Source organism: Muntiacus reevesi, chromosome 3, assembly GCF_963930625.1.
Source record: "Muntiacus reevesi chromosome 3, mMunRee1.1, whole genome shotgun sequence".
Lineage (NCBI taxonomy): Eukaryota > Metazoa > Chordata > Mammalia > Artiodactyla > Cervidae > Muntiacus > Muntiacus reevesi.
The window spans coordinates 258,822,099-258,833,581 of record NC_089251.1 but is presented as its reverse complement, the minus strand read 5'-3'; the positions used below and the strand labels follow the sequence as shown (position 1 = coordinate 258,833,581).

Below are 11,483 nucleotides of genomic sequence, written 5' to 3'. Positions count from 1 at the left end.
TCTCCCTCTTTTAGGGACAGTTTTGTTTTATGTAGAATCCTTAGTTGAGAGTTTTCTTTTTTCTTTAACACTTTAAACATGTCATCCCACTGTTTTCTGTCCCACATAGTTAGATGAGAACCTACCTGTTAATCTTACTGAGGCTCCTTATAAATGAATGTAAGGTATCACTCTCACTGGTTTCATGATATTTTGTCCTTTGACAGGTTGATTATATTTCTTGGTGTAAGTCCCTGAGTTTACCCAGTTTTGGAGCTTACATTTGTAGATTCATGAATTTCAATAAATTTGGAATGTTTCTGGCCATTATTTATTCAAATATTCTGTTCTTTTTTTCTTCTCCTTCCTGTATTCACATAATGCATATTTTGGTCTGCTTGACAGTATCACATAGGTTCTTATCTCATATATGTTCTTTAGGCTCTATTTATTTTTTTTCTGTTCTTTAGATTGAATAATTTTAATCTTTCTATCTTCAAGTTTACCTTATTTATTTCTTCTATATTTTTAGTCTTATGTTGAACCCATCTAGTGAATTTTCCATTTTCATTATTGTGCTTCTCATCTCCAGAATCTATGTTCCATTTTTTACATGCTATTTATTTATTATTATGGTAAAAATATAACAAAATCTACCCTTTTACTTATTTTCAGTGTAACTCAGTGACATTAAGTACATTTACAGTGTTCTGCAAACATTACCTCTCTCCATTTCTAGAATTTTTCCATCATTCCAGAAAGAAACTCTGTGCCCATTAAGCAGTAACTTCCCAATCCACACTCTTTCCAGTTCCTGTTAAAATCTGTTCAACTTTTCTCTATAAATTTTCTGCTTCTGTGTAGCTCAGATAAGTGGAACAATACATTAACCTTTTTTGAGTCTGGTTAATTTAACTTAGTGTAATGCTTTCAAGGCTCATCACTGTTGTAGTGTATATCAGAACTTTATTACTTTTCAAAGTTGAATAATATTTTATTGTACATTTATACTGTATCTTGCTTATCTCTTCACCTATTGATAAATATTTAGATGTTTTCACCTTTGACTATTGTAAATAGTGCTGCTATAAACTTATCTGTAAGTATTTGAATCCCTGGTTTCAGTTCTTTGGGTATTTACCTAGAAGTGGAATTAATAGAATATGTGGCAATTCTATGTTTCACTTCTTCAGAAACTGTCATACTTTTCCACGGTGGCTGTTGGAGTCCGTTTTATAATTTTTACTTTTTTATTGATACACTCATTTAGTTCATGCATTGTTTTCCTGATTTCCTTCAGTCTTTGTCCAGGTTTTCCTTTGGCTTTTTGAGCATATTTAGTATAATTGTCGGAGAAGGCAATGGCACCCCACTCCAGTACTCTTGCCTGGAAAATCCCATGGACCGAGGAGCCTGATAGAGTGCAGTCCATGGGGTTGCTAAGAGTCGGATGCTACTGAGCGACTTCACTTTCACTTTTCACTTTCATGCGCAGGAGAAGGAAATGGCAGCCCACTCCAGTGTTCTTGCCTGGAGAATCTCAGGGACGGGGGAGCCTGGTGGGCTGCCATCTATGGGGTCACACAGAGTCGGACACGACTTAGCAGCAGCAGCAGCAGTATAACTGTTCTATGATCTTTATATATTACTGCAAAGTTTGGGCTTCCTGAGGGAAGGTTGCTTAATGTTTATTTTGTTCTTCTACAGGGGATATGTTTCCCTATTTCTTTGTATTCCTTGTGGGAATCTGGGGGGTTGATTTTGTTGTTGTTGAAAACTGGAAAATTGTGATTCATAACGTGGTAACCCTGGAAATCAGGTCTCCATCTTTTCCACGTTTATTTGTTTGTTTGTCTTTGATTGTTGAAGGCTATAGTAGCCCATTTGTTTAGTGAATTTCTTAAACTATAGTTTCAAAGGATGTATTTCTTGTCTTCTGTGGTCACTGACGTCTGTTCCTTATATTAAGCTAGAGTTTTAACAGAGGTTCTTTGAACACCAGAAGCTAAAAAGCACACATCCTAGTCTTTGCAGGATCTATGAGGGGAACTACTTAAAACACTTAGCTAGGCTTAGCTAGCCTAATGATTGGCTTGAAGTGAAAGCTTAAGGTGTTTCATATCTTTTCTGAGCATGAGTTTTGCTGTGGGCATGTGCATGGCTTTCTGTATTCCTCTCATAGATGCTTCTGAATGTCTTAATTTCTTAATGAAACTACATTAACTTTTGTTCCTCGGATTTTGGTATCTGTTTTATGTTTCCTTCATATTTTACCCCCTAAGCATCTGTGAGTTGTTAGCTTGGTTTGCAGTTTTTTGAGTGATGTCTATTGATTTTCTGCTCTGAGTTCCCAGTTAGGATGAACTGGGAACAAGTGCTTTGCCACTATTTCATGCAGCTCCCACATAGTTTGTAACAGACAAACACAGCAATTTTCCAATGAAGTCTGCTCTGCTCCTTCCAGAAGCAGGGTCCAATGACTTACACACAAAGAATGCAAGTTTCTTTCTTTTAGGACTGCCACTGTGCTGGGGAGAGAATGAGCAAGGACAAGTAAAAACATCATACATTTTTGCTACCATTTTCCAGTTACCTTTTTCTTGATTCAGTGTTTGATTAGTTACTGTAAACATTTAACTGTTTCACAAAGTTCTGAAAAGTTGAGTTTGACAGTTTTTGCTTGTCAGTTGTTTCTGTAGGGGGTTGGGAACTTTGAGCTGCAATCTAGACTGATGTTGAGAGGTTTTCACAAATGTGACTACGAAGTGTTCTGAAAATATGTCTGGATCCATTTTGATTGGCTATTTCTAAGGTAAGAAAAAATTTTTACTGAAAATTCAACTTCAAATTTAATCTTGATGTAAGTTTTTCTAATTCAAGGTAGCACGTACATGTGCCTTTTCAGAAATGTATTCAATAATAAAATTACAAAAAAGATGAATATTTGAACCTTATGTATTAATTTTTTGTAATATATTTTTAAACTTCCTTAGTAAAATTTCACTGCTTGTTTGGCTACACTGCATGATTGTGGGATTTTAGTTCTCCTACCAGGGACTGAACCTGGACCACAACAATGAAAGTACCAAGTCCTAACCACTGGACTCCCAGAAAACTCCCCAAAGTCATTGTTTTTAGAACTATTTTTAATATCTTTAATATAAAAGTATGTTTGATTAGTACTAGTATCTTTAATATCAAACTCAGTTAACTTATGGGTCCCAAATTTTCACAGTACATGAGTCAGGAAACTACCACCATGGGACATACCTTGCCTACCATCTCATTTTGTGAAATCTGTGAATTAAGGATGGTTTTATAATTTGTTTAATCACTGGAAAAAAAAAAAAGACGTTCTGTGATGTAAACATTTTAAAATTCAAATTTTACTTTTCATAAACTGAATTTCCAGCCATATTCACTTGTTCATACATTAACTATGGTTGCTTCTGTGCTAGAAAGGCATAATGTAATAGTTCTGACAGAGACCATTATACTCTCCAAAAGTATGATGCTCACTATCTAGCCCTTTATGCAAAAGATTTGCCAACCTCTGTATTAGTACAGCAGAAATGGAATAAAAAACCTGAGAAATTATTCCCATGCTTTATGGATTTAAAAAATATTTTTCAGTATCAAAAGTTCATTACTTATAGAAATTTAAGCTACTACAGATTTTATCAGGTAATATGCATTTCCTTCAACTCAGTCCTTGATATTTTTAGTATCTTTTCTAATATTAGCTAAACAGCTACAAAGTTTATTCAACACGTGACATGTAATAGAAACTTTTCTGGATTAAGGTTTTTCCTTGAACTTAAATTTATGAATAATTTAAATCCCTTTTTTCATAACTTTGACAGCTTCAAGAATTCTGAACTTTATGCTTCTTTTTCTACCTCAGTTGGAGAAAATTGGGAATTTCTTTTATCATTAAAAACTTATCAGAGAGTACATTATTCTTACATGTTAAATCTTTAGAGAAGTATGTGAATCAGAGTGCCTTTGAATCAGATTTGCTAAAGATTTGCTTATTTCCTTATCAACATTTGAAAACATGGATAAGAGCTTTGATTAAAAATAATTTACAGTAAAACTTTATGTTAAAAGACAACCTGAAAGAATGGGATTTCTAAAGCTGGGGACAATCAGTGGTTTGTTTGGATGACATTTATAAGGATACACTTGAGTGTCAATTTATGCATACTGGTAGAATTAGTTCTCCTGAAAATAGTTTTCATCTGGACTGCCAATCATTTCTTATCAACTATCATTTTTTAAAAGATCTACATCTATAGTGTACATGATTTTGTATGATCTTTGAGATCAAATAATTTATAAGAAATTATTATAAATAGAATAAATGATGAATTGAGTATCTTCATCATCACTGGAATATAAAAATTCTTTACAATTACATTTTTTCCTCTGGAACTATCTGTCATAGCCTCACTGACTAAATTTATTAAAGGAAATCCAACTGTGTAAAACAAAATTTTCTCAGATGTTTCTGCTTTAATGCTGGCTACTGTCAAGAATATTATATAGAGAAAAGAAGAGATATCACATTTTCTGAAAATGTATGAGTCAGCACTGGGATAGCCAATGGTGATAACTGACATTCTTTATTGTTTGGTCCACCTTTTGGATCTTTTAAAAAAGACTTTTAGAACCCAGGAGCAAACATGCTGAATACATTTGGATCCATATCACCAAGTAGGAAGTTAACTGGTATTAAAAAATTTCCTTTATCACTGTACTAGTGACGCATCTTGTTAAGTTTTCCTCCATGCGTTTTATGTTCTTACAAATAGAATGTTGAGAGCTGTGTTCCTATAAGGTGTCTATATAAAGAATTTAGTAACTTTACTGATCAGTGATTTGTTTATTGATGGTATTTTATCCACAAACGTACCTTGTCTGAAAGGGTTTTTAAGGAGAGGGGTCATCCTATGTATATATAATATTTCTACAGTGATTCTTTACTTCTTGATGGTTCTTTATCAATAGTTACATATTTTTATTTGTGAGGTGTTTTATAAACTGATGAAATTTTACCTGTAGTTGGTAAGAGATACTTCTTATTTGAACATACAAATACATCTTTTATAGTGAACCAATCAGTTTCATATCTGTCAGAATTCAGCTTGAGTTTTATCTCAGCTTGCTAACTATTTTGGTGAACATACCCTCTGAAAATTTAATAGGAAAAAATTCAAGTTCATTTTCTGGTGGGTAATGAGGGCTGATTGATTTACTTGATATACTTTTTGTCTCTTTATTTTCATGGCATGCATGTAATACCAGCACTCAGCATCTCCTTATACCAAAATTCTAATCAGAAGCATTGTCAAAATTTTGCTACTCAGGCCTCTCTTTCTCCTGCTCTTAATTTTTTGCTCAGAGTTATAAGAATCATCTGATTGGACACTATGTTATGTTTTAAAAAACATTTTATTTTCTAAGGGAAGTAAGCAGAGTAATATCAGGTATAAAAACTTCAGTGCTCATTCTGGTGAGGTGGTGAGGAAGATCTGAAAATATTGGTGTTAATATTTCGAGAAAACACCTTTGACAGAGCTGAAGATACCTTTGCCAGCATTTTAGATCCTTGTTTGGGAACATCAGACCTGGAAGTTTCTGTGGACAAAGCAAAGATATTTATTAGACATTCTAGTTGAGGCAGTAATACCATAGGATTAATGATTTAGAATTCAGAAATTGACATTTATAAAATAAATTATGGGATTTAAAAAATATTCACAAAGATTTTGTTGATTTGATTCTTCTAACACCCCTGTGAAGGAAACAGAATGATATCTCCATTTTTGGTTATGAATCTTGATGAAGTCAGAAACTGTGCCTATGGTCACGATAGTAGAAAGGCATCATCCTTTGACAGGGTCCAGCTTTCTGACTCTCATGGCATCATCATGCCTGCTGTACTCAGATGCTTCTCTAGTCAGGTGTTCAAAGAATACCTTTCTTTTTCTAGCAGAAGAACCTCTGAAAAAGGCTAATGAGCGAAACTCACATAGAGTACTGATAACTTTCAACTCTACACAGCGAGACTGTCTATTTCAGAGTGCTCAGTTGAAAACAGAAGTGCATTAAAACTGCTGTTATTTCTCACAACTTTGGGCAAATTTTTAGTTGACTGACTTCAAGTGATTTTTTTGTCATGTGAAAGAAGACTGTATGGATAATAAAAGTTTCCATTTGGAATTATTGTTCTGTATCACTTCTTCAGGGCATGGACTCTTAGACAATATCATATTAAAATTTAAAAATGAGTATTTTACATGTAAAGATGGAGGTGAATATTTATGTATTTTTATGAAAACTTATGATAGGATGTGACAGGACATGAAAGCACACATAATAGTAAAAGCCCATCTTTTCTTAATTCTAGTACATGCCAGAATTCAAGACTATACCTTTTATAGTTATTAGATTTGTTTTTTCTAGCAAGGTGATCTTCTACAGTTAAAGCTAAAATGTTGTTTACTCACTAAGTCATGTCTGACTCTTTTGTGACCCCATGTACTGTACCCTGCCAGGCACCTCTGTCCACGGAATTTCCCAGGCAAGAATACTGGAATGGATTGCCATTTCCTTCTCCAGGGGATCTTTCTGACTCAGGGATCGAACCCAGGTCTCCTGCGTCTCCTGCACTGGCAGACAGATTCTTTACGTCTGACCCACCTGGGAAGCCCCTTAAAAGCTAACACAGCTAACAGCAAAGTTAAAGCTGTCAGACGTGAAAAGTGAAAGTGTTAGCTGGTCAGTCGGTCCCACTCTGTGACCTCATGGACTGTAGCCCGGCAGGCTCCTCTGTTCGTTTAATTCTCTAGGCAGACATACTGGAGAGCGGGTTGCCATTCCCTTCTCCAGGGGCTCTTCCTGACCCAGGGTTCAAACCTGGGTCTCCTGCACTTCAGGCAGATTCTTTATCATCAATCACCAGGAAGTCCAAGAAAGCCAACAGAATAAAGAATAAGAGAAAGTATGTTTAGGTTTTCTGTGCATGCCCAGCTGGTCAGCTGTGTCCGACTCTTTGCAACCCTACAGACTGTGGCCCACCAGGCTCTTCTGTCTGTGGGATTTTTTGTTCAGGCAAGAATAGTGGAGTGTGTTACCATTTCCTTCTACAGGGGATCTTACCAACCCAGGGATTGAATCTCCTGCATTGGCAGGCAGATTCTTTACTACTGAGTCACCTGGGAAGCCTCTGTGTAGATTTTTACCATGCTATTGTTTTTTAAATTATCTAAAAATTAAAAAGGAAAAAGCCAAAATCTGCAGGAAAAAGAAGTATGGATGAAAGAGAAAAATGTACATTCTGAAAAGGAAAGGTAAAAATTTTTCTAACATGACTGAGGCATTATGACAAGGCTTCTGAAATTCTCATTGGAGAGGTAAGGGTTAATGTTCTGAAAACTTGGTGGTCTTGTTAAAAATGCATATTTCTGTGCATCATTACTCCAAGATACTAACTTAGCCAGTCTATAAAGGGTCTGGGAATCTTCACTGTCAGAAAGGTATTCTGGGTGGTTCCAGTGTTGTAAAGCTGTTTCTAGAAACACCAAAGACTGCCCAAATCCATATTCTCTAATAGAAGACTGGTGGGTGGCTGGTGAACTAGGTTAATAGCATCATTCGCAGAGTGATCAGTGAACTCTGTGTTTATCAATTAATGGTTCTTTTCACAACAAAACTATAAGCTATCTTTGGTCATTACCCACTGAGAGGGTAACAGGCAGGAAGGCCAGGGGTCTCCAAATGGAGGAAAGAGGCTGCAAGTGCCAGGCCTTTTTCTCTTAAGTGGCAGGAAGAAACAAACCAATGATATTTTTTTCTTCTCTATACAAATTTAAAAGGCGGTTTCTCTTAAAATGCTGTGTTGCCCTGACACCTGGTTTCACCTGCAGCTAACTACTCTCAAACCTTGAGTTAACCAATACATTTCTTTTTCTTATGGAAATGTTGTCTTAAGTTATGTTAATGTACCCCAGACTCTATCTTCAAGTTGGTTCGCCAAACAGCCTAATTTACTTACTCAGGTATTGTTCCCTTAATCTATGTAAACGGAACTATTTGTTGGTATTCTGCCCTTCTACAAGATTCAAGTCAATCGTTTTATGGCCAGGGATGAATTATCTGGTGCCATTCTAAATTTTATGACATTCCTTTCTTTTCATTAACAGATGGTGAGTGACTATATAACATACAGCTAAAGACTAGGAGGGGGGTACTCTATTGCCCCCTTCTGATGCCTATGTCAGAAGCTTTCTCTATCTCCTTTATACTTTAATAAAACTTTATTACACAAAAGTTCTGAGCGATCCAGCCTCGTCTCTGGCCCCGGTTGAATTCATCTCCTCCGGAGGCCAAGAATCCCGGCGTCTTATCGTTCAACAACAACCTTTCACCACTGAGGACCTAGTTCTGGGATGCAATGGCAACTATATGGATCCACAGTGTAAAGAGAAGACAGAATGTAGGATAAAAGTAAGAAGATATGTTTTTGAACCCTAAAAGCTCTTCATTTGTTGGCTGTATAACCTCCGATAGTTATTTACCTCCATTTTCTCATTTGTAAATTAGGGTTCTAAGACTTGCAGGGGGAACATTATATGGTGTAGGAGATATAAACAAGTTTTGTCCCATTCATCAGGTGTTTTGAAATTATGTCATAAAATCTGAAAGCCAGGATTTTTCACACAAAATTGTCTCTACTTTCTTCTGAAAAAGGCTAAGACCTGAATTAAAAGGCCTGGCAAGAAGCCAGCATGCCAATGACTGGACCTGAGTAACAGCTCCCTTCTTTAGATGGGGCATGCCATGGACCCCTGCTCAAACTACTGTTCTTGTTTGTCATTTGTGATCATTTGAGTATGTCAGCTATGGTCATGCTGAATGAGCTCAGGCTTTGAAGTCTGGCAGATCTGTATTTGAACCCCAGTGCTGTAGCTTACTAGCTTGGGGTGACCTTGAATAACTTATTCTCACTTTCTCTTTAGTAAAATGAAGATAGCTGATACCTAATCAATGTTAGATCCATTACCCATTACCTCTTTGGTTTAAGAATTGCATAGTAAACTGCAAGTGGAAATAATATCTTAATATTTATATATAATATTTGTATTTTTATATATAGCAATCTCATACTGATAACATGCATCAAAACTGCAAAGGAGAAACTACTCATTCTAGAAGTAATATTAAAAGCATAACATATTTTGTACCTGAAATGACTTCTTTTGAGGGATTCACACTGTGAAGAATATTCTTGTTTCCTTCAAAAATGGTGACAAACTGCAAGACAAAGTACTGATTCAACCTTTTGTTAGATACTACATACTAGAGATATCTAAAAATCCTCAAGAGATGTAGCATAATCATTATGGCATTTTATATGACTTCTGTGTTCTGCAGTTACAATTATTCTCTGAGACTCATACATTTTGCCAATTATATGGCTAGGACTGACCCTTATCATAGATATGAACCTTGACTACCAAATAATTGAAGGCTCAGGTATCATAAGAGACAAAAATATGTCAGCTTTGTCTCTCCCTCCTCCTCTTTGAGATAAATTGCAATGAGTAGTAAGTTACAGATTATTTTCTGATAATAAAGACAAGAGAAGGAAATAGATGTTTATTACATAACTCTTAACTTCCTTTTATGGAAGGAAAGCTGTTTCCAAAGAGAAGTCAAGTGGCTGTGTGGATCTAGAGCAGGGAACATGGCTCAGATACTAGCTTTATTCCAGATGACTTTATCACATCTTTGAATGCAAAAGAAGCAATTTCCCCAGCAAGGCATGAAATAGCCTGGAACAGGTAGCAAGATTTCATTGTAGCTATTCTAGAATACTAGTAATTTAAAAAGGAAATGTCAATAAAGTAAGGCTAAAATGCCTTGCGTATAGGTTATGCAAAGACCACCAGATGTTAATGAGTTCTACCACAGTTCCTCCAAGAAGATTTGAGGCAGAGTTTGAGATATTTTGAACAGGATGCTTGAAGAATAAAATGGAGCAGAGACTGTGTAAAGAACTTATTCTCAGCATTGGCTGCAAAGTAGAATTATCTATGAAATTTTTTTTTTAAATATGAATCCCTGGGTCCCATACCACCATGGAATTGAAGTCCCTGAGGGTGGGGCAGATATTGATACTAAAGAAAAACACATGACTAATGTGTGAGAATCAGAGTTGATAATACCTATTCTATAAGGAGGAAGCAGATGCTACCATGTGTCTCAGGTGAATAAAATAACTTAGGTTCTGCTAAGAACTTCCAGCATTACATTAGATTCAAGAGTATCTGCTGTTACTTCATGAAACATTGTTAACATAATTTTTTAATAAAAATTTATAGGTTGTTTTAAAAATTTTATTGTAGTTGTTTTACAGTGTTAGATTTTACTATGTAGCTAAGTGAATCAGCTATACCTGGATCCCTCTTTTTTGGATTTTTTTTTTTTCCCCCATTTAGGTCACCAGAGAGCACTGAGTTCCCTGTGCTATACAGTAGGTTCTCATTAGTCATCTATTTTATACATAGTAGTGTATGTACGGCAGTCCAAATCTCCCAATTCATCTCAACCCTCACTTCTCCGCCACCCTTGGTAACCATAAATTTGTTCTCTACATCTGTGTCTCTATTTCTGCTCTGCAGATATTTTCATCTGTACCATTTTTCTAAATTCACATGTGATATTATACAATATTTGTTTTCCTCTCATATTTACTTCACTCTGTATGACAATCTCTAGGTCTATCCATGTCTCTACAAATGACCCAATTTCATTCCTTTATATGGCTGAGTAATATTCCACTGAATATATATGTTCCACATTGTCTTTATCCACCTCTCTGTTGATGAACATTTAGGTTATTTCCATGTCACATCTATTTTAAACAGTGCTGCAATGAACATTGGGGTGCATGTGTCTTTTGATCATGGCTATTCTGACTGGTGTGAGGTGATACCGCGTGGATTTGATTTGCATTTCTCTAATAATTAGTGATGTTGAACATCTTTTCATGTGTTTGTTGGCCAACTGTATGTCTTCTTTGGAGAAATGTCTATTTAGGTCTTCTTTCAATTTTTTGGTTGCATTATTTCTTTGATATTGAGCTGCATGAAGTGTTTGTATATTAAGGAGGTTAATCCTTTGTCAATTGCTTTGCAAATATTTTCTTCCATTCTTAGGGTTGTCTTTTTGTCTTATTTATGGTTTCCTTTGCTGTGCAAAAGTTTTTAAATTTAGTTGGGTCCTATTTGATCTTTTTGACTCACCTCCTAGAGTAATGACAATGAAAACAAACATAAATCAATGAAGTCTAATTAAATTTAATATCACTTAAAGTTTTTATTTGAAAATTTAAAAATATTGCCTATGTTGGAGTTGACATCTTTGTCCTTCCCCTTTAAAGTTATAGACCCTGTCTTAGTTCTTTGTATGTTGAGTAATATTGTATTGTATCCTGA

General features: G+C 35.4%; 1 protein-coding gene across 1 annotated transcript in view; it reads right to left on the bottom strand.

The window, feature by feature from the left end:
* Positions 1 to 5,479: 5,479 nt before the first annotated feature.
* Positions 5,480 to 11,483, bottom strand: part of FSIP2 (fibrous sheath interacting protein 2) — a 134,440-nt gene continuing 128,436 nt past the window's right edge. The window contains exons 22-23 of the mRNA XM_065929002.1: positions 9,228 to 9,297; positions 5,480 to 5,619 (exon numbers count right to left, since the gene is read on the bottom strand). Coding sequence (XP_065785074.1) covers positions 5,480 to 5,619; positions 9,228 to 9,297 — 210 coding nt within the window. The remainder of the gene's footprint in view (positions 5,620 to 9,227; positions 9,298 to 11,483) is intronic.